The sequence below is a fragment of the Crinia signifera genome, chromosome 6 (genome assembly GCF_055691185.1).
Source record: "Crinia signifera chromosome 6, ASM5569118v1, whole genome shotgun sequence".
Lineage (NCBI taxonomy): Eukaryota > Metazoa > Chordata > Amphibia > Anura > Myobatrachidae > Crinia > Crinia signifera.
The window spans coordinates 266,939,287-266,963,709 of NC_139222.1; the positions used below are offsets into that span (position 1 = coordinate 266,939,287).

Sequence of the window (24,423 nt, forward strand, 5' to 3'; positions counted from 1 at the left end):
GTGCGTACACACTGAGCCATTTTCCCAAAGAGCAAGAGATTTTCACGAGGTGAAAGACTTTGCTGAAAATCTTTCACATAAAAGGCGATTTACATAATGGGCTGGGTTTGAATTACAAGGGTGGGAGCAAGGGCCATTTTATTCAGTGCATTCCAGTTCTTGGTGCCTGATTCAGAGCTGATTGCTGGGCTGCGTATATTCGGAGCCCACGATCAGGTAAACTACACCCACACCGCCCTGACCGGGAAAAATCCCAAACGTGTGCACGGCAAAATTTCATTTGCAGCTGCGCATGTAGGGAGAAATCAATGTATACGGTACGCCATAACAAAATATACACGGGGGGAGGAGGGGCAGTGGCGGCGGTAACATATACATTGCTGGCCTGCGAAAAATGTAAGGCATGGCTTTGTGGGACAAGGGACTATGCACTCCGTAATGCCCATTACACATTATGCCACACACAGTAATGCCCATTACACATTATGACACACACCGTAATGTCCATTACACATGACACACACACCGTAATGCCCATTAAACATATGCCACACACCATAATGCCCATTACACATATGCCACACACCGTAATGCCCATTACATATAATGACACATAACTGCCGCTTACCTACATGCTCATTGCTAGGGTTTTCATGTACGGTGCCAGGGGTAACATGCTATGTGCACTGCATCCTTACGCTCACCTTGCCCCGCTGTCTGTCCCCACCTGCATCACTAAAGGAGACCGCTGGGCAGAGCGGTGGGGTCATCCAACTGTCTCAGAGCAGGTCCATCTGTCTGCGACTCGCAGCCAATCAGGCGACGGTGGCTTGCGAGTTGCAAGCAGGCGTGTCATTCAAAATAGCCGCACAGCGGATGGTTGGACCTGCTCTGAGACAGCCGGGTTTACCACCACTCTGCCGGCTGTCTCCTTTAATGATGCAGGCAGGGACAGAGAGCAGGGCAAGGTGAGCGGACGTTCCTCCTCCAAAATGAACTGACGGAACGCAGTTATGCCCCGTTCCGGCTCTATTTAACCCATGGTGGGCAGTAATATATACATTGCTGGCCTGTGCAAGCTATGTATATATTACTGGCTAATAACTTAGTCATTGGTGCCCAGTGGTGCCTGTAATGTATAGATTGCTGGCATGTGCCAGCAATCTATATATTACTGGCTTATGGTTGTCATTGGTGCCCAGTGGTACCTGTAATATATAGATTGCTGGCATGTGCCAGCAATCTATATATTACTGGCTTATGGTTGTCATTGGTGCCCAGTGGTTCCAGTAATATATAGATTGCTGGCATGTGCCAGCAATCTATATATTACTGGCTTATGGTTGTCATTGGTGCCCAGTGGTTCCAGTAATATATAGATTGCTGGCATGTGCCAGCAATCTATATATTACTGGCTTATGGTTGTCATTGGTGCCCAGTGGTACCTGTAATATATAGATTGCTGGCATGGGCCAGCAATCTATATATTACTGGCTTATGGTTGTCATTGGTGCCCAGTGGTACCTGTAATATATAGATTGCTGGCATGTGCCAGCAATCTATATATTACTGGCTTACAAAAAAAACCATTGGTGGCCAGTGCTGCTCCGTGTGGAGCAGAACGGAGGGAGGCGGGGGGTGCATCAGCTGCACATGTGGCCTGACCCGGGAGGACGCGCACAGGTGACCAGCGGGGGAACGGCAGGTGAGACAGGCGGGGAGCAGGGCTTTCAGCAGCCAGCCGCCACAGCAGCAGCCAGCCGGACATAGCGATTCAGCTGGGCAGCGTCAGCGTAGACAAGTGAGTATGACAGGCGGGGGAGGGGAGGGGGGGCGGCAGCGGGGCGTACCGCCGGGCTGAAAGTGGCTAATCTTTCAGCCCAGCAGCGTACACACACAGCGATGATGGATGACAAGCCATCCATCATCGCTGGATCTGCTGGTAAAACCAGCAGATGAAAGACCTTTCTAGCGATGATGCGGGAGCGCGCATCATCGCTAGTCGGGGGTCGCTGTCCCATACACACTAATCGATTTTCATCTGAAAATCGGTCAAAACGCCTGTTTTGACCGATTTTCAGGTGAAAATCGTCAAGTGTGTATGGGCCTTAAGAATGAAGCAAGTATACTGTATTATTAGTTGCAGGAGAAATGTTTCTTATGTGAGTGTAAAACTACAACACTGCTATTATATCGGTGCTAATACGTTTGATATAAAGTTCCTTGAAAAATACAAATGAATGGGGAGATACAGAGGACAAAGGGAGGGTGTTGCCTACACAGGGGCGGATTTAAGGGGGGCGAACGGGGCGGTCGCCCCCCCTAGGCCAGTGGAATTATTGCAGGGGGCAAGGGGTATACTCCTGACTGCTGCCGGCCGCATCTGCACCCACTGAGTAATGATAGTAGTGATGATGGGGAGGTGATGACGCCGCCTCTCACCCAGTAGCTGATATAGCTGGGCTTTCTCTCCCCATCCTGCCGTCCTATTGGCTGGTGGGCTGTAAATTAGGTGGTTTGCCACCCTGATTGCTCACAGACAGCGTGGGGTGGGCTGTGTCTGCAGCACTGCCCGGCGGGCACACGGTGGGCGTGTGCCCGGTTTCAGGATGAAGTCGCCTGATGAGTAGGAGCAGCCACAGCCTGGAGCTCCCTTGTGTGTGCACTGTCCGGCTGCTGGTGTGTCCGGCTGCACATCCCTGTACAGTGTGTTTGCGATGCAGACCCCACCATGCAGGGTTTTTCTTTTACATTTATTATTATTATTATTATTATTATTTGGGGGGACAGTCTTACAATGGGAGGAGTCAGGAATGGGAAGGGGGAGGAGTCAGGACTGGAGGAGGAGGGTCAAATTTAAACAGTAAACCGCTCCCCCTAGAAGAGAAGTCTAGATCCGCCACTGTGCCTACAGCAACCAATTAAATTCTAGCTAGTATTTTGTAGCATGTGTTAGATTAAAGGGAGCTAGAATGTTATTTGTTGACCTCGTACTAAGCTGAAGATTTCAGGAAAGTGGGATAGGAGAATATTTGCAGGGCAACCAGGTCAGCAAAGAACAGAAACAGTACAGGAAGAGGAGGCGTGGCAAGTCACATGGGGGTATGGTGGGACAGGGGAGCAGCAAGTCAAATGGTGCTGTCTGGGGGAGTGGTTTCCATGATTGTCAAGATTACCATCATTGCACATCAGTGATTGTGGCTACGATCATAGGCGTGCGCACGGGGGGTGCCAGGGGTGCACCGGCACCTCCTAATGACCGGCACCCCCCGTAACAAGTGCACCCTCTTGATTTTTTTATATTCCTTGCCTCCGCGCTGTGCCTATGAGGGAGGGAAGGGAGCAAATCCTCTTCCCTGCCAGCAGGTGTACTGGGCACAGCGGAAGGCGGAGCTGCTGCCGGGAAGAGTGAGTGAGGAGGAGGAATCATTATCGTTGCTGCCGTCATCGCGCAAGAGCCGTGCCAGAGCCACACCAGGGGGGAGGGGGGATGAGGAAGGAAACAGCCGCAGGTAACAGAGGCGCTGCAGCCCGGAGCCGCATCATGAAGGAGCGCATGAGGACACACTGCTGCCCAGAGCCGCACCATGCCCAGAAATGTTACACACAGAGAGGAGGAGCTGCTGACTGTTGTCTGGTGACATCTATTTGTCAGTTTGTCTTTTGCCCCCCCCCCCCCCCCCCCAACTCTTCCCTCTGTCTATCAGTCTGTCCCCCAATATCATATATGGTACTTTGTCCCCATCTGTCTATTCCCCCCCCCCCAATCCATCCATCTTGTTTGCCCCTCCCCTCATCCATCTATATTGTTCTATTTGTCCATATTTGAACCTCCCCCCCATCTTTCCTGTGTTGTGTAATATGTAATGGGCATTATGGTGTATGGCATAACGTGAAATGGGCATCACGTGTGTGAAATAATGTGTAATGGGCATCACAGTGTGTGGTAATGTGTAGCAAGTGCATCACAGTGTGGCATAATGTGTAATGGGCATAACCGTGTGAGGCATAATGTGTAATGGGCATCACTGTCTGAGACGTAAAGTGTGATGGGCAGTACGTTGTGAGGCACAACTTGTAATGGGCATCACATGTGAGGTGCAACATGTAATGTTCATTATGGTGTGTGGCATAAGGTGTAATCAGCATTTTAGCAGATGGTATACTATGTAATGGCTGTGTGACGTGTAAAAATTAGTAAAGCCTTGGCATGGAGGTGTGGCATTATGTGGAATGTGCATTACTGTGCGATGGGCATTATGGTGTTTAGCATTATGTGGAATGGGCATTACTGTGCAATACATTATATGTAATGGGCATTATTGTGCGTGGCACTGTCACTATTTCTAATGTTATGAAATGCATATACATAAATAAAGGCGCATACACACTGGGCGACTTTAAGCTGAAAGTCGCTCAAAACTGCCTGTTTGAGCGGCTTTCAGCTCAAAGCCGACCAGTGTGTATGGTCCGGCGATGAGCAGTGAGTGCTGCTGCACTCCCGCAACATCGCCGGGAAAGCCGTTCATCTGCTGGGTATACCAGCAGATGAGCGGCTTTCAGGATGGCTTTGCATAGCGCTGCGCTATGCAACGCCATCCTCCCCCCTCCGTCAGCGCCGGGCAGGGGGAAAGCCGCTCAGTATGTATTGACTGAGCGTCTTTCCCCGCAGCGATGATTGTCATCATCGCTGTCGTTACACACTGGGCATAGTCACCCAGTGTGTATGGACCTTAAGTCACCTATTTAGTTTGCACTGATGCCCATGGGTGGTGATGAACACGCCCAGAAGGAGGTGATGGACACACCCCTCCAATGGTGCACCCCCTAATAAAATGGGCTGCGCACGCCTATGGCTACGATGATGCCATTCAGCACAAAAGGTGTCACCGCCGGGATAAGTGATGTTGGTAGCCAGGATCCAGAAGACTTACCCACTTTTATGACTGGCCGAGAGGGTCACATGATTTTCGGGGAAGTATGGAAAGAATAAAGGGTATTTGCATACCCTCCAACATTTGGACTGCAAAAACCGGTACACATACGGAAAGGGGGCGTGGTCACATCTCCTTTCCGAATAATGTCAAGTTAAATTCCTGCGTATGCAATTGCCCACTCACTGTGTGCCGCTCACTGCTCCCCTCTCACTGCGTCCCGACTCCCGCCAGCCGCCGCAGGTGCTCCACAATCGTCCTGCTCCATGGCGCCTCAGCAGAGCATGCGCCGACAGAGGAGTGCGGGAGGGTACACGTCAGAGCCGCGTGACGTCAGCGCGACGCACGCTGGCCGGGGCCTGCAAAGCACCATTGGGAATGGGTGCTACTGTTTACTACCCACGGCCGGCTGAAAATCGGTACACTTTGTATTTTGCCGGTACAAACCGTAAAAAAAACGGTACTGTACCGGCAAAATCTGTACAGTTGGAGGGTATGTATTTGATAACCTAAACAGAAAAGGGTACAAATACAGTAAAGATTTACAGAAACTAGAGATGAGTGGGTTTGGTTCCTAGAGAACCAGTCCCGTCCCCCCCCCCCCAACTTACCTGATCCAAGGCAGGCTAGCAGATGTCTCGCTCATTCCTGCCATTTTAGGGAACCATGGGTGTCGCCATGTGTCGTAAATAATTCCAGGGGTGCTGCCAAGTGTACTGTATCAGTCCAGGGGTGCCACCATGTGTGCCGTATAATTCCAGGGGTGCCGCAATGTGTGCCGCATAATTCCAGGGGTACCGCCATGCATCGTATATAATTCCAGGGGTACCGCCATGTGTGCCGTATAACTTCAGTGGTGCTGCCAAGTGCTGCCTTATAAGTTCAGCGGTACTGCCGTGTGCTATTGTATAAATCCAGTGGTGCTGCCATATACAGTAAGCCCAGCTGATGTGTCCCTTCGCAGTCTGGGTTTCCACATGCGCAGAAATGGTTCACAACATGTGAACCAGAACCGGCCCCTATGTTCTAAGTAACATAGAAAGAGACAAAGTAGAAGGAGATAAAATACCAACCAACCAGCTTTTAATGGTCATTTCTCAAACTTATCCTGTAACATTGCAGGAAAGAGCTGGTTGGTTGGTACTTTATCACTCTCTGATGCTTATGCGCCCTACACTTGGGGCGACCAGCTGAGCGTTGAGGGATGCTAGATCACTCAGAATGCTGAGCATGAACGCTCAGTACACATCAATGTGTCAGCGCTGTGTGCTAAGCGAGATCTCAGAGCCAGTGTTCTCAGCTGAGTACATGGACATCCATGCATTAAATTACAGTGATCTATTCTAACCCAGAACTGCAATTCTCCTGCCCATGGTCTGTATGAGGTCACTAGGTCGACCCCATTTCCGTCAACATGCAATGATTGGGTCGACCAGTGAAGCTCGACAGGGCTCAGGGTGAGATCTGAAATAGGTTGACATGGCTAAGGACGACAGGGTTGGAACGTCGACAGTGAAAACATTGACATGAGTTTTTCACATTTTGTTTGTGCCGACAGCTAACATGTGCCGACAGGTGGTATTTCATGCCCTACCATCCACTAGGGCGTGGTGGGAGAATATAATAGCGTGCAAAGTGCAAAGAGGCACCCTGCACGGAGCATGGCAAGCGCAGTGAACCATGCGAGGGGGGCGGTACACTTTTGGCGATGTCCATATCGACTGTTGATATTTGGGACAAAAACTGAAAAACTCCTGTTGACTTATTGAATGTTGACCGTCCCATTGTCGCCGTAATGCTTGTGTCGCTCTTCCAACCATGTCGACAAATTGCAGGTGTCGACCTTCAGTAGTCAACCCAATGCATGTCGACCTAAATTTGGTCAACCCAATGACCCATAACCGGCACAGAGTGGGTCAATATACCAAGTACCCTGTGGAGTAAGAAGTAAGCTGTTCCCCTTTTACCAAAAGAATTTCAGAAGGGGAAACTTTTACAACACGTAACATAATAAAGCTTAGGGCAGTAATAGGTACATGGGAACAGTTGTCTGGTGAAAAGCAATTTACAAAATACATGAAATCTGGTCGAAGAGCAAAAATAACTATATTGAAGCACTTGCAGGGAACCGAGAGCTGAGGTCACCAGCCTCTTTATTGGAAAATACACATTTTCCATTTATCCCAACGGACACAGAAGGCAACTCCGCAACTGGATAATTCTGGATAAAGTTTTTAAAAAAGCACCAGTTACTGACCATTATGGGGATACGCGGGGAGCCTGGTAGGACGGTGCAGACAGGTCACCATACTCTTGATTTACAAATCATGTCAGGGAGATCAGTGCATTTAAACATCCTAGCAACAGATGTGTGACCTTGTGTTTGCATGATAGTTAACACTTAACTGAAATAAAAAGACTCGGAGACTTAAGGCCCCCATACACTAGCCGATTTTGGTCAGATTTCAGCCAGATCAGTCGGATCTGGCCGAAATCGGACCAAAATCGGCTAGTTTTGATGTCCCCTCAGATCCGATGCGCGGTCCCGTGCGCATCGGATCTGCGTCGGGTGGTCGGACCTGCTGCACGCCCGACCACCCGACTTGGGACCTAGTGGGGCGGCGAGGCGGTAGAGGGAGCAGGGGGGGGGCTGGGGACGCTGCGGGGGACACAGGCGGCATAGAGCCGGGCAGGGGGAGCCGACGGGAGCTGTCAGTATTGAATAAAAAAAAAAAAGCCCATACAATGCATGGGCGGCCTGTGATTGGCTGAGCGCTCTCTCAGCCAGTCAGCAATTGGCTGAGAGAGCGCTCAGCCAATCACAGGCTGCTCATTCATTGTATAGGCTTTTTTTTTTTCTAGCACTGACAGCTCCCGCCGGCTCCCCCTGCCCGGCTCTATGCCGCCTGTGTCCCCCGCAGCGTCCCCAGCCCCCCTGCCGCCTCGCCGCACAGACGCTGTCCCCAGCAGCGGAGGACACAGACGTGTCCCCCGCAGCGTCCCCAGCCCCCCTGCTCCCTCTACCGCCTCGCCGCACAGACGCTGTCCCCCGCAGCGGAGGACACAGACGTGTCCCCCGCCAAGGGTTACCACCTAGTCCCTTTAATTCCGGACACATATTAATTTACAGGTTCTGTGGCTGGCTGACTTCAAGACTCCACTTCACCTGATTTTAAACTGCCACAGAACCTGTGTAATTAACATGTGTCCGGAATTAAAGGGACTAGGTGGTAACCCTACCCCCGCAGCGTCCCCAGCCCCCCTGCTCCCCGGGTTTTTTACATGTGATAAATCGAGACGATTTATCAAATGTAAAAAATGGCACATCTAGTGCCAATCTAATCAAGCTCCCCCGGGGAGCAGCCGGGGAAGCTCAGGGGGAAGTCGGGGGCGACTTGTCCTAAGGACAAGTCGCCCTAGTGTATGGGGGCCTTTAGGTTTGGCAGAAATAGTTAGCTGTATTTATTAAAGAACTTTCAACTAATGTAATTAATTAATGGAAAGAACGGCTAATTATTTAAGCTCCACCCATAACTATCCTACCTAATCAACAAATATCCTATCAACAAGCAGTATCCGCTCAGCCTCCTACATTGACTGCCCACCCGCCCGGGTTGTGTCGATGCCCCCGACCGGGTAATCTAGTGAAGTCCTATAGTCAACGAAGAGGAGCGCATTAAAACCAACTATATGCAACAAATCATCGTTTAACGAAGATCTTAAATCAATTAACCTGCCGTTCTTTCCATCCAAACAGTCAACGCAAAAGAAACACCCACCCACATCCAAATAAAGGGGAGGGAGGGTAACTCCGGAAAAAGAGGAAGACTCCTCCTCTTCCTGCAACTCATATCCACAACTAACTTACTTTGCCATCCCTGCATCTTATTGGATGCCGAGTCACATGCTTCCCTAAGGTCATCACAGCCTGGGATGTTTAATCCACTACATGCCTATCTCAGTCATTCCATTCTTCTTCTAACCAAGGTTCTTAATAAACCAGGCCACCAGGAGACACCACGATTGCTGGTCGCAGTAGGGTGTACCCAGCATAAATAGCGTACGCGTGACATTTATTCACCGCTGCAATGCATTGAGTGATCCGCCAACGTTTCCTCCCCCGCGGGACACTGCAGCCCACCACTCGAATGGAGAGACAGTGCCCAAAAATTGTGATGGTTTGCGGGGCACACCTAAAATTTGCAAACCCGCGCACGTACGATATATCCAAAATTGCTGGAAGGTGGAAGCGTGCAGAATTTATGCACGTTAGCTGCAAATGCCGGTAGCAGGTGGTGATAATCATTAAATGGTCGAAAATATGATTGAAATAAAAGAACACGCTAGATGTCAGTAATTAAATTGCATTTTAATTGAGAGCAAAAAAAAAAAAGAAACGTGGTGCAAGTCGCAGCTGTAATTATGATTGGCAATGGAAGAGCACAGCGTGAGGCGTCTGTGAATTATCAGATGAGATGCACAGTTAAGACTGGGCCGTAGCCTGACATTTACTGCACTCTCCCGGGTAACGCAGGCGCTCCATGCAAACAAAGGGGGGAAAAAAGGCTCCATTAAGGCTATTGTGATAAGATTACAAACCATTATTGTTGCTGTAAATTGAATTAGAATTATGGTCCGCTTACATGCCGCAGCACAGCATTACCTCCCTAATCCCGTCAACGGGTTTATGTGACACAATATTTTACAGGTAGTTTGTAAACAGAAGCTGCAGTTCAAACACTAATTAAAGAACACGCACAGTTACTTCCTGGCACTGATAAGTGGAAGGTTGATACCTATAGACTGAATAGATCTTTACGTCTAAAAGACCATTTTGGCCGACAATCATCGCCTACACCATCGACTACATCGGTTTCACCTATTCCTCCGAAGCTTCGACAGATTGCACCGAGATCCAAGTTCGATCCCATCACGTCCAATCCAGCCATTAAAACGTTTACCAGGCTTATGGAACAGCAAGCTGAGTTGTTTCAGTGTCCAACGTCTATGCCACTACAGCATAATCTCAAGTGGAGAATGAGGCCCTTAAGTCCCTTTCCAAACGTAGGGACATTATCATTCGTGGGGCAGATAAAGGCGGAGCTGTGGTGGTTTTAAACACTGAAGATTACCTCCTAGAATGTGATCGTTTACTCAGTGATAGGTCCACCTATGGTGTGTTGGACAAAGACCCCACATGGGGTTACAAAGCCGAGTTGGATAAGCTGCTTAATGGTGCTGTGCGTGATGGCATGATCTCCCCTGAACTAAAATCGGCACTATCAGTGGACTACCCTGTGGTGCCATTATTCTACTGTATTCCCAAGATTCACAAGGCACTCAAGGATCCCCCTGGCCGGCCGATCATCTCTGCCAGGGGGTCCTTGTACCATCCGATATCAGTATTTCTGGATGGGTTACTAAATCCTTGTGTTCAAGCATTGCCTTCTTACCTAAAGGACACTACCTCTTTGCTCAGGATTTTGAGGGACCTACATCTTACCAAGGATTTGTCCACCATTTCATGTCTGTGTACTGCCGATGTGTCCAGCCTCCACACCTGCATCCCTCATGGTGCAGGTGTGGAGGCGGTGAGACAATTATTGACCAACAATCCTTTGTAGACTGGTCCTCCCATTGAACTGTTTTTGGACCTGTTATTACTTGTACTGACCAGGAATTACTTCCTATATAATGGGAGGTTCTTCCTACAACGGTCTGGCGTAGCTATGGGGTCCGCTGTGGCCCCTGCTGCCTACGCCAATACATTTATGTACAGTATAGAGAAACAACTGTTTTTTCAAGATGACAGTCTCATTCCTGGTGTTGTGCTTTATTATCGATACATCGATGATTTACTCATTTTTTGGTCAGAAAACCCTACACAACTTGAAGCTTTGCTAATTGCACACAACAACAGTGGCAGTGTCATCCAGCTTACCTCTCATATTGATTTGGGTAATGTTCAGTTTTTGGATGTGGATATCACTTTGGATAGTGGTCAGGTGATTACAGCTTTATATTCTAAGCCAACGGATAGAAATACCCTGTTGCGTTATAATAGCTCACATCCCATTCCCCTGCGCAGTGGTCTTCCGTACTCACAATTATTGAGGGTACAGAGGATTACTTATGATGAGAAAGCAGTACCTGGGGCCCTTAACACCATGGTCAATAAGTTTGTACAGAGGGGTTATCCACATTCTACTCTGTTACCCATCAGAGACAAAGTCCTTAAAATGTCCAGGGATAGTACCCTACGTGAGAAATCTGATAAAACCCTTGATAGTCCCACAGGTAAATTTCCTTGGGTAAATAAATTCTCAGTGGACAGTGGCCGCACCACCGCTCTGGCAAAGAGGTGGTGGCCAATTGTGTCCACAGATAAGGACTTGCCCCTTCTACACAATACACAACTTATGCCCAGTTACTCTAGACCTGGGGTAGCCAACCCTAGTCCTCGAGAGCTACCAACAGTGCATGTTTTGCAGGTCTCCTCAAAGAATCACAAGTGAGCTAATTAGCTCCATCTGTGTATCTTTTAAAATGTGTCAGTGATTAATGATTGCAGCTGTGCAGCAGCTAGGTTGTCTGGAAAATGTGCACTGTTGGTAGCTCTCGAGGGCTAGGGTTGGCTACCACTGCTCTAGACAATCCAACCTGAAGGACCATTTGGTCAAACTTGATATATCGGGTTGGGATAAAATAGCACCCACACATTTCCTCACTAGGAAAAATGGGTGCTTCAGATGTTTGGGTTGTGTTACCTGTAAAACCATGACTGTCAGCAATGTGTTTTTCCATCCTTCATCCAAGAAGAGTTTTTCTATCAAGTTTCCTTTAACTTGTAGTTCGACCTATGTTGTTTACCTTTTAACGTGTCCTTGTGGGCTGTCCTATGTGGGGAAGACCCAGCGTCAATTTAAGGAACGCATGGCCCTGCATAGGACAGCCATCAATCAGGCCATTCAATCTGGCCACAGTGACCAGCCAATTGCTCGTCACTGTTTGATATTCAAGCACTCGGTTGGCGACATTAGATCTATCATTATTGATCACATACCCACTACTTTACGGGGGGGTAACAGAAACAAGGCATTGCTACAACGTGAGAGCAAGTGGATTTTTCTATTGGGGACCATGGCTCCCAATGGATTAAATGAGTCACTTGGACTCCAGTGTTTTTTATAGGTTATAACCCTGTTTATACATTTTTCAGGGACCCAGTGTTTTTGTAAACATTTTACACTATTTTTACCACGCTCATTTTGCACTGCCTTGTGCTCTCATGTGCCCCCCTATATTGTTTCAATTTTGAGCTTTACTGTGAGTGACGTCTGCCCATTTGGGACACTGTTGTTTTTAGGCTTCAATATATAAGCCATTCGTTTGTCTGTATGTTTCCATGTGTTTTATGTTTCCTGATTTATTATGGTGCTGGACCTGGTTATGTACAACAGCCTTACCTGTGGTGTTTAATGCAGCTGTTGTTTTTTACATGTCTGTACTTATTGCAATTGCTCGGTGATAGTGTATAACTGTGCATTGTTTTGTGCTTACATGCGTTGCTAGGGAACCGATCGGGTTCCAATCAGAGTCCTGGCTAGCGTGACGCACTTCCGGTCTTGGTTGGCGCAGGCAGGAGAGTGCTTTGCTGGAGGGCGGAAGTTACACATTAATGTGGGCTGAAGCTCCCGGCGGTGCTTCCGGCCGGGTAGACATGGACCGAATTAGTGCTACATGCGTTGCTGGGGATTCTCTGACTGCCGGACACGGGGGCCGTGTGCAGCTGACAGGACACTTCCTGTTCCTGTCTGGCAATGCAGCATGTCCCGCCGTCCGACAGGTGAGTCCGATCGGTTTGCTAATTGGGCACTGGGGGTGTGTTCTATGTACTGGGTATATATGTCAGTGTTTGTTGTACCTGTATTGTATCTGCTGTCCTGCCCTGACGACGGGGGGTAACCCCGAAACGGTCGGTATTAAAAGGACCCTTTTTCTTCAAGCCTGACGAGTGCCGCCTCCTTCTTGCCTCTACATTTGCTGCCCCTTGGGACTTCAATTGGAGGGCACCGCAGCCCAATTCCAGCTAACAGTAAGCTGTACTATTTTTTGCTTTACCACAGAGTGCCGGATTCTTGCTACATATATATATATATATATATATATATATATATCTATATATATATATATATATATATATCTATATATATATATCTCACAGGCTGCGTATCAGAGAGCCGAGTACACATGAAATTACTGAAGTGTTTATACTTCATCAAGGGGATTATTTATAGAACGCAAAACTGTGGGCAAGACACGTTTCACAACTGTGGGCCATACACTGCTCCCACTTCTCCTTGTATTCGCCCCCTGGAGTCGCCCCGTTCATTGCATTCGGTCCTTCTGCATGTGACGTATGCCATGCAATACCCATTCCCTGCTGCAGGGGGGGGGGTCCCAAATCAGAGAACATAAATGATAATGATCTATGTCTCCGATCCGATGCTCACAAGACCGCGCACTGGATCAGATGTCAACACAGGTCTTATTTGGCCACTTTTCGCCTGATCCGCCTTTAGAGTGTCCTTGACTATCTAATGTAGGGTACACACCAGGACGACCTGCTCACGATGCACATCGTGAGCGGGTCGTCAGTGGCTCGTCCGACCCGCTCACGGTGACGCGGGGGGGCACGACCCGCTCACGATGTGCACCGTGAGCCGATCCGATGGCGACCCGCACCCGGCTGTATGGTCGTCATTGAGATCCTACCTGCAGCAGGTAGGATCTCAATAACGACCGGCCGACCCGCGGGACCGCGCATCGGATCGGTATCGGTCCACACCAGGACAGAAAAGGGCCCAATCAGCACACAATCTACATCCAATTGGTCGGAATTGGATCTAGATTGAGGGGATCGGGCCCTAGTCGTCCTGGTGTGTACCCAGCATAAGCGGGTAAATATCTCTTGCGATCTCCTAGTTAACGGTGGCAGAAGCGGTGTTTCTAGCTTTCTATGGGCACCTTTGTAATGTCTGATTTACTAAACTAAGCCCCGCCATCAACGAACATTTGTTTGGACTGCATGCCCACTTAAAAATAGGTCCACCATTGTGACGGCATGGCCAAATGATCAGGCATAATTTAGAAATAATACAAATTGTATTTATTTTTTCCCCTCACACAATGATGCAATGATATTTTTTTTACTTTAACGTATTTGGGATCATGGGATGACATTCCGACAGTCCTGATTTTTACAGGACAGTCCAACAGTCCATGCGCACAGCATCTATTCAGGGAGACAGATGGGCTGGTGGCATGGCAGAATGCAGCCTACATCGAGGGCTTCCACTTTGGGAGAAGCCAGGAGGGGATATCCAGATTGGAGGTGATGGGGGCGGAGCTTGTCTAATTATGCAATTTAGTCCTGACCCTCACCAGGCAAAATGACATGATTAGAACATATTTGCATTGGGGAGGGGCCAAAATGACATGATTATCATAGAAATGCACAAGACCCGCCCCCTCCTTAAGGACCGGTAATTCCTGAAATATTCTCCCCATTCTGTCCACTTCACTAATAAGTAGTTGGGATGAGGGAGGGCTGCCCACTCTTCCGGGCCTGCGGAGTAATGCCTAATTGTGCCTGGTGCAACCCTGGAACCAGAAGAGAATTACCCCTTTCACATTCGCAGTCCCGGGTCATACCTGGGACTGTGTTCCCAGGTGGAACCCGAGACACTACCCGGGAATGTACCATTTCACACTGGCCACCCGACCTAGAATAAAGTAGGGCGGGTGGTGTCATCTGGAGGCTTGACCGGGGAGGCGCTGGGAGGTGTCAGCACCTCCCAGCGGCGCATTTTCACTGCAGTGAACGGGATCTGGGTTACTCTGACCCGGAATACCCGTTCACACTGACCGCATCCCGTGTCTATTCCGGGTTCTACCCAAGTCAGGACCTGGGTAGAGATCCCGGAATGCTGAACACGGGATATTCGTCCAAGACCCTTTCACACTGCACTAATTCCCGGGTTGATGCGCGTTCATGTGCAAAAACCCGGGATATTTTTGCAAGTCCGAAAGGGGTATAAATAGAACAAAGCAAATAATGGAAAAATAGATGGTGCAAATGGGAGAGGAGGGCAGAAATAAATAATCCAGTGATCCAGCAAAGATCGGTGTCAAACAGAAAAACTACTGTAATTTTCCATTTACAACAGCAATCCCATAAAAAGTGAGGCCAGCTTTCTTTTTAACATACATTGCTGTAGCTGCCTAGAAAAAGAAGCTTGGAAGATACCATTTTACCCGGGTTTTTCTCTTCAGGCTGATAGTAATGATTTAGTATTAGAAATCAATTCCACAGTTTCTACCCTGGCAACCACAGTCAAATGACACTGAAATGCGTGCCTGAGCTTTGTCTGCTCATTGTTATCACATGACACAGCGGTGACAGCTGCGATTATGTGAAAGTTTTGGCAGCCATATTTCTCTTCCATCCAGAGAGATTTTGCAAAGGAGATAAGGATTTCAAATTAGCTATTTATGCTACGTTAAATATTCAAGAAAGACATGGCGCCACTGGGCTCTGATGTAAAGAAATAGGCAATATGACATAATGCTTGAGTATATCACCATATGGATGTGGTTTGTGTAACATGACACAATCGTACAGCAGCTGCATTACTACTCGGCACAAATGTAAATAGCCCCATGAGACTAATCCAGTCTGAAATAGCAATTCTGATACAAGCAACTGAATCATCGGAGAGAATGACTCCCAACAGACAACGAGGAGAGGAGACACTGTACATTTGTGCTCCTGTATTACCCTGTACAGTGTATGCAGACCAGGGTAACATGCTCTCCCAGAGAAGATGAAAGCAAAACTTGTTTGAACATTCTGCAGCACACATTCTCAACCTTCTCTTCAAGTGCTCCCAGTAGGCAATGTTCTCAGCCACCTGGGATAATTACTGGATCAGACAGTCAGATTAGATCACCTGTTCCAGGTAAATATATCTTCCAGACATGGCCAGGCAGAGTGAGGAGAGATTTAAGCTAGAGGATTGGTGTAATGGCTCCTGGTATAAGCAGGTCAGTTTCAGCAAGAGATAGAAGTAAATATATGTAAGTAAAGAACAATTGGGCGGCTATTGTATTAGCAGAACAATGTGAGATTGGGTTATCTGCCTCTAGTGGTTGGAGCAGATAACTATGAAATATGTATCCTAACAGCATGATCTGTTCCCTGCTGTAATGTAATGGGGCCTACACATACCTCCCAACATGACCCTTTCCAGGAGGGACACAATGATCTGTTTCTGGACTTCCCCTTAATTTATGATTGCCATCACCTGCTTTGAACAGGTTAAGTGTTAACAAAGGTGTTTCCACACAGGTGATGGCAATCATAAATTAAGAGGAAGTCCAGGAATAGCGCATTCTGTCCCTCCTGGAGAGGGTCATGTTGGGAGGTATGCTGACGTGACCGGGGAGGAGAGGGTGCTGAGAGAGGAGGAACAAGGGACCCAAACGGATCCTCGTGGGATCGCTTTGCTAGCCACGCTTTGGGCACGGTGACTTGCTCCGATTCGCTTGCCACCTGGTTACTAAAGGCAACCAGTGGTGGCGTGGATTGTGAAGGCGCAAGTCCCCCCCATGAAATGTCCTTTAGCCCACTACAATTTAGCAACTACCCATTGAATACCCCTATGGTAATCTAACACGTAGACAAACAACCAAAAGTGACGGATGGCCACCTTCCTAGTCTAATTTATTTATATATAAATTAATTACAGTAATATATTTATATTATACCAGGCGAAGTGCAGGGATACGGTTGTATTGTCAACCACACTTAGGTTGGCACCGTTGGGTCAACAGGTGCCTAGGTCGACAGAGGTCAAGGTTAACACGGGACAATGTCGACATGGGTTAAAGTCAACAGAGCGTTAGGTCGACATGGGTTATATCGACAGGTCAGAAGGTCGACATGTTTTTTTTTACTGTTTTTTGAGCCGACATGTGCCAACAGGCCTTATTTCATGCCCTACAATCCACTAGGTCGTGGTAGGAGAATAAAATAGTGTCTGAAGCATTGCGAGCTGCTGCAGTTGACTTCCAACTGTGTCGACATTCGGGTAAAAAACTGTAAAAAAAAAACAACATGTCGACCTAATGATACGTCGACCTAAACCCATGTTGACATTGCCACCTGTCGACCTTCCCCTATGTCGACCTAGACACCTGTCGACCTAATCCACACCCGAAGTGCAGGCATGAGGTCAGACTCAGCCGGTTGCAGAGCACACAACATGTGCTGTAATGACTGGCAGTGGCACTGACTCCTGCTCTCCTGTAGGGGGCTGCTGGGTTGGAGGAGAGGAGAGGGGTGTAGCAGGCACTAGCTCCCCCTCCCCTCAGATATGCAGTAGCAGATTGACAGATTCCTCCTCCCCACCCGGGATCACACACACGCAGGTAACTGATATATAATATAACAGATTGTAAGCATGCGGCAATACAAGCTGCTGCACCTGCACCGTTACCTGGCGGCTGCATGAGGCTGGAGGTCGGGACTGAGTGCTGCTGCTGCTGGGCTCGGGTGACACCTGGAGCCGGGGCTTGTTGTTGCGTGGCGTTGTTATGGTGACACCCGGAAGGGGCCTGGACCTAGGCACTGAGCCCAGTGATGGCGTCTCAGTGGCTTTGCTGACATTACATGGCTAGGGTCAGGGGTGATGGGTGACACTAGGCGTGGCTGGTGTTACACGGGGACGGGGGGGGGGGGGGGGGTAACAGAAAGACATTACTTAAGTTGACCTGTCCCGAACTACTGGGATCGAAAGGGGCGTGGCTATTACGATCGTGGGCGGAGTTATGTAACCTGCGGTTTGTTTCTGGGTTGCCCTGAATGAGTGGGGTGTGGATCATCTGGTTGGTCGACCGTAAAAAAGGTTGACATGCATTTGGTCGACATGGACAAAAGGTTGAAACAAGCAAAATATCGACATGAAAATGGTCGACACGTGAGAAGGTCAAAGTGCGTTTTAATTTTTTTTTTGTGTGTCTATGTCAACGTGAACCCCCAATTAGTGTAAGGCACTTTGGGTCCCATTTAATATAGGATCCCATATGCAGTGTGATTGGTATGGATCATTGGATAGACACCAACTAGGTCGACATGGGTTAGGTCAACACAAGCATTAGGTTATGGGGGTGGTCGACATGTGGTTTTTTGTTTGTCCTGACATGAACACTGAAACATAGCATTGCATCCCCTCACAGGGCTCGCTGCGCTCGCCATGATGTGCAACGACTGCTTGTGTCTACGTTTTGCTTGTCAAGCTATTGACTGTGGACATAATAACTGTCCCCTTACCAGGGTTGGGGAACTTTCAGCCCTCCAGCTGTTGTTGAACTACACATCCCAACAGCTAGAGGGCAGAAGGTTCCCCATCCCTGGGTCCTAACCACACTCACCTGACTCCGGTTGTTATGTGCTGATACATCATAAGTGGACACTGAATTGTTTTCCATAAATGATAGGAAACCACAAGAGAAAAACCATTGTTGGTTTGACCCATCGATGGGGACAATTATCGTCCTCTTTGGATGTCCACTATCGATGCCAAAACCATTGACGATAACGGCCATATGTACGATACGTACCCTGTGATGTTTTGGTCATCGTGTTTAGATTCATTGACTTTGCGGTCTATAAAATAGCGATAGGGGTCTGTGATGACTTTAGGATTCTCCTCACGGAAAGTTAAGGAATGTTTTTCTGTACTCTTTATTAAAGTCGATAGCCAGGACGACAGCTATGATGGCCATACACTGCCAAATGCTCAATGCCATTTTGCTAATATGGCCACTTTAGTGAATAAATGCTGCTGGAGAGGGATTAGAAGATCCAGCTCCTGTGTTAAAGTCCTCAGGGAAAAAGCAGTTACAGCCATCTTCAGATGGCATTATCGTGGCCAAACGCTACAGTTTTTAATACCAAATTAGGTCTTATGTGAGCTTGTTGTGGGCACAAAAGATTTTGGTATCACCACTAGCCCAAGCATTACATTTCATGTGATCGGTGTACTAAGCTGCGGCTATAAACTACCAACCAATCAGCTCCAGCCATTTTGCAAACTCGGCCTGTAACATGACCATAATAAGCTGATTGGCTGGTACTTTATCTCCCGCCACTATCACTCTTGAAGGTGTAGTTAGTACATCTCCCATTGTATGAAAATAACACTGTAGAGGCAGCTTGAATTTTAGCTACAGTTAAATGCAATATCCGCTCATGTGGAACAGGGTTCTGTGTATTTAATACTGCGGAAGACTGCCATTACTTTGCACTGTGTTACTGAACCCTCTGGCAGGCTGGTAAAAAGCAATAACAATAAAATATTCAGTTCAAGTATAGGATTGAAGAAACTATATGGGATTTGCAGCACAACATTACAATTTTCACTGGACGATCTGTCTTTGAGCTGCGGCACAGATAAAAGTTACTAATGCAATAAAACAATATGTATTGAATTGCCACTTACAAGGTACCTACCTGATCGTATGCTTGCTCTGGTGCTTGTCTGTCAGTTTAATGACTGTAGCCTTTCTTTTGCCCCCTACACACTGGAGGTCATTCTGGTTGACACAGAAAGCTGCAAAATTTTCCCTGTATGGGAAGCGGAAATCCACTGTCTTCAGCTGCCCATTCCCTGCACCCGCGTCATAGGCGCATTTACATGGGAACGTCCATGAAACACTGGGCGGTCCCATAGGCACAGCCCCTCGCTGCCGGCCCACGCCCCCCACCTGCAATGTTAGGTGCGAACGGGATGGCGAATAAGCAGTTCACCATGCCTACTTGCACCAAGCTGTTGCAAATGCTCATAACGGTTTATGCACAGTCACTCACCATTGCTCCCCTGCGCAAACACACAGGGGAGCGTGGTGATCAGAGTGAAGGCTTCTATACGATATGTCACCGCCGATATCATTAACAATATTGGCGGTGCTGTGAAACACTGGTGGTGATGCGCACGCAGCTTCCTCCTTTCCTTTCCTTGGCTCGGCCGGGAGATGTCCGTGACGTCACACAGTTTGACTGGATGGAGAAGCCGGCCGGTTCGTGCGCGACGCGCGCATGCGCAGAAGAAATCCTTATTCAGCGCGACTTGGTAAAGTTCTATCAGACATGCGCACACCTCCCGGCGCCCGCCCAGTTCCTCTGGGCATGCGCAAGTAAGCGATGGTGGGAAATATCGATTGACTTACGGAAAGGGGTCCCACGCTTCTGGTATCCTTTCAGCACTACCCGGATGTCCCAACCTGGGTTGGGACACCGCCCACCACCCACAGCCCAGGTCCAACCAGTGTTCTACCCTGGTCAGGACCTGGGTAGGATTTCAGTGTAACTGAACCTGGGTTGGCCCCTTTTACACCCATTCTTCCTTGGGACCGGGGATGCCACTGAAACGGATTCCGATGGCTGCCGTGGACACTGAGGTATGAGGTGAATATAAATGAAGGTGGGGGGTAACAAACCCTGGAATATTTTGGTTTTGGGATATCAGGATAATGGATACCCAACTTGTATAAAATAAGTAGTCTGTGTTTCCCCTTTAAATGTATAAGGGAAGATACAGGCTGCCAGGGTTCTCCAATGGATTTCATGTATATTGTAGAAGCAATGGTATGACTGTAGCATGCTTAATGTAAGGTACAGGATTCCACACATTAAAGAGACGTATGAATAGGCCAGTCCACTCTATCACTCTCTTGTAGTAGCAATGCCGCCGATCACGCCACGGTCCCTGCACCAAACTATAACTAATCCTGTCTGCAACTTTGTTGGTATTACAACTCAATTTAAAAACCCTCAATCTTCCATCCACAAGCCTTAAAATTCAATTTAAAATGGTGACACGGTAATAGAAAAGCACAGGCTTTAATAAATCCCAGGCCATTTACACGGCTAAAACTGCATGTAATATTTGTAAATGTGCTGAAGCTTTTAGATTTGCAGCAATGATTCTGAAATTAACGAGATGATTTAAAATATGCAAAAGTCTAAAATTGTTTCCTGTCCCTGTGCAAATAGCAGCCAGTACCTTGCCCTCAGTCATAGGTGGCAGATAGCCGGGTCTATCTGCTGGGGAAAAGTGAGGCATGGGTGTGACATATATACCCCTACATACAGTATATACCCCTACATATTTGCCCCTACTAACCCCATAGTGCAGGCATGTCCAAACTATTGCCCTCCAGCTGTTGTGAAACTACAGGTCCCATCATGCCTTGCCACAGTTTTGCTATTAGGGAATACTAAAACTATGGCAAGGCATGCTGGGATGTGTAGTATCACAGCAGCTGGAGGGCCATAGTTTGGACATGCCTGTCATAGTGCATGCTGCCATTGGTTTTACTGGTGTGACTCTGCTTCTACAGTAGACCCCCCAAAAATCAAGGCCGATGTGACCATGGTGCATGGCTGAGTGGGGCTGTATTGGCCCCAACGGGTGAGGTCCGGATATCGACAGAGCCCCAGGTAGGGTTACCACCTGTCCGGGATTACTCCAGACAGTCCGGTAAATAAGCCGGGAGTCCGGGTGGGTGGCGTTCCCGGACTATACAATGTCCGGGAACCGCGCTGCCACTAGTGACTAGAGGTGAGGAGATGTGGCAGGTCTGAGAGTCGGGACACGGGGAGATAGCCGCTGCGCAGTGCGCAGACCTGGCTGCTCGTCGGCTATTTTAAATCTGGCGGTTCAGCAGCCAATCAGGAGTGGTGGCTCCTGATTGGCTGCCGGACCTGCATGGGGAAGAATATAAGGTTAATAAATTAGGGACTCATGCGGTAAAGTTGTCCCTATGTATCAAACAAGTAACGATCACGCGCTGTATTGATTTGTGGCACTGGGACTCTATTGTATTGACAGACGTCTGGTTCTGCTAATTGCTGCTGAGGTTAACAATTCTCCAACTACATTGACCTCTGCTGAGCTGGGTTCATTGCCCATCCCTCTACAGTGACCTTTCACTCCGAATAATCCAAATTGCCTCTGAGATAGATTAGATAAAGAGACTGGGAGATGTGGGTTACGATTTCCTAACAGGCGGAGTGTTGTGTGTGTGTGTGTTTATAATATATAACACACACAGGATTAGCTCGCAGACCATGTCTAGGTCGACATGTACAAAGGTCGATACAAGTAAATAAAGTCAAAATTCAACACAGGTTAGCTGTAAATATTAAGTACTACCTGAATGTATTAGTAGCGATAGGTTTCTATGTGGGATGTGAGGCTGCTCGATGTATCGGCATTGGGCAGAATCGCATTGGGTCCAGGGGCCACTGCCATTCTGAGATGGCGCCAGCCTATTTTAGCCTATGGGCTACTGACCGCACTGCCGGCGGGGCAGTGCAGTCAGCAGGGGGTCGGCGCTACCTGTGCAAGCGCAGACCCCCAGGCACACGGCAAAGCAGAGCGCAGGGACGGGCACCTTTCGGAGCCCCTGTCCCCTTGCGTCTGCAGAGTAATAATACATTAATCCGAAAGGATCACCTATTACAATGTGATCCTGGGAGGTAATTGCCCCCCCCCCAGATTGCATTGCATTGCATATGCTATCCAATAAACCTCTTTAACCATGTAACAGGTTCCCATGTTAGCTGGATGATGATTCTCATAATCCCCCTTTTACGCCGCTGCTTCCACCTGTGTTATTGCAGGGTTTTCCCGGGTAGCTAGGAGGATGGGACACAGGAAAGACCCGGGTTAAGGGGCATTGTGAACAGTTAACCTATGTGACTTGGTACCGTTTGCACCCTGTGGAGGCCAGCTCACCCATCCAAGCAATGGCAGGACGGGGGATACGGTCGGTTGGTTGACCTAATCTGATGGTCAACAGTCATTGGGTCGACATACTGCAAGGTTGACAGGTGTCTAGGTCGACATCACTCAAGGTTGACAGGTGACAAGGTCGACACATGCGTTAGGCTGGCATGGGCCATGTGCCGACAGGCGGTATTTCATGCCCTACCATCCACTAGGGTGTGGTGGGAGAATAAAATAATGTGCCCAGCGCAGCGAGGCACGGAGCCCAAAGAATGGCGAGCGCAGCGGAGCCTTGCCAGGGGACGCGGTGCACTTAAAAACAGTGTCCATGTTAATTGTGTCGACATGTGGGTCAAAAACCAGTGAAAAACCCCATGTCGACCTTGCAGTATGTCGAACTAATGACTGTCGACCCAATGATCCCAACCTCCGGACGGATCCACTACAGGGCAATGTAAAGGGCGCCGACCTGGAAATAACCCAGGTCAAAGCTGCAGTGTGAACAGGGTCTGACCCAGATTGGAACCTTGGACGGGATGTTGTAACATCCGCGCCCATTATCGCCGGCTACCGCATTATTAATAACGGCATATGCTGTAATATATGCCGGTATTAACGCAAGGGACAGCTCTTGCGCTAAGAGCTGTCACTTGCGATGCGGTGCCGGCACTGGACTTCCGGGTCTGTGACCCGGGAGTCCATCTGCGCATGCGCAGACCCCGGCGCCGGCCGCAGGGCACGCTGGGAGGGATCCGTGACGGATCCCTCAAACAGCGCTGCGGTAAGAAGCCCATAGGCTTCTGCAGGGATTCGCCAGCTTTTGCTGGCGATTCCCTCCGCAGCGCTGGCACTGCGGAGGGGGCATATAGCATATAGAAATGCGGTAAAAACCCCGAAAACGGGGTTTTTACCGCATTTCTGCTTTACAGAATCTCCCCCCTTGTTCCAAATCCAAGGTGATACCCGGAATCTTGGGTGGGCATAAATAGGCATAAGAAGACCTTGCATTGGTTAATTCATACATAAATAACTTCCATACCAGATTTTTCAATCAGATGTGGCCCTCCAGCTGTTGTAAAACTACACATCCCAGCATGCCTTGCCATAGTTTTAGCATTCTCTAATAGCAAAGCTGTGGCAAGGCACACCATTATGTGGGTGGACCTGGAATGGTGCCGAGCTGCACTGGGCTGACAGATGAACATATAACAATGATTTACATGCATGGTTTATGACGGAATAGTTTACTTTTGGGGGTTAGGGGACCTTTAACTGAATTGGGAAAATCTTGTAAATATTTTAGAACAGTGAGGGCAACAGTAGTGGAGCCACTCAAATGTGCTTTATGTAGCATAAAGGGCCTTATTCTAGTTCACTCTTTCTGACAAAATCCTTCTTAGATGGACAAAACCATGTACACTGCAGGGGGGGGCAGATGTAAAATGTGCAGAGAGAATTAGATTTGGTTGAGTTATTTTGTTTCTGTGCAGGGTAAATACTGGCTGCCTTTGTTTTTACACTGCAATATAGATCTCACTTTTAAGTAAAACCCCACCCAAATCTAACTCTCTCTGCACAAGTGACATCTGCCCCACCTGCAGTGCACATGGTTTTGTCCGTCTAAGAAGGATTTT

At 48.4% G+C, this 24,423-nt stretch overlaps 2 protein-coding genes across 7 annotated transcripts in view; one reads left to right on the forward strand and one right to left on the reverse strand.

Moving 5' to 3' along the window:
* The window catches only part of FANK1 (fibronectin type III and ankyrin repeat domains 1), an 82,759-nt gene extending 65,033 nt beyond the window's left edge, over positions 1-17,726 (reverse strand). The window contains exon 1 of the mRNA XM_083149529.1: positions 17,495-17,726. Coding sequence (XP_083005655.1) covers positions 17,495-17,507 — 13 coding nt within the window. The 5' untranslated portion in view covers positions 17,508-17,726. The remainder of the gene's footprint in view (positions 1-17,494) is intronic.
* Positions 15,919-24,423, forward strand: part of DHX32 (DEAH-box helicase 32 (putative)) — a 55,093-nt gene continuing 46,588 nt past the window's right edge. The window contains exon 1 of one of the 6 annotated variants that reach the window (XM_083149523.1): positions 15,919-16,040. Coding sequence is in view for 1 of the 6 variants with exons in the window: in XM_083149527.1 (XP_083005653.1) it covers positions 15,975-16,040 (66 nt within the window). In the remaining 5 variants the exon portion in view is untranslated. Of the gene's footprint in view, positions 16,074-17,324; positions 17,427-17,782; positions 17,989-24,423 lie in introns of those variants that run through there. The other 5 variants (XM_083149527.1, XM_083149525.1, XM_083149522.1 and 2 more) reach the window with 5 other exon arrangements.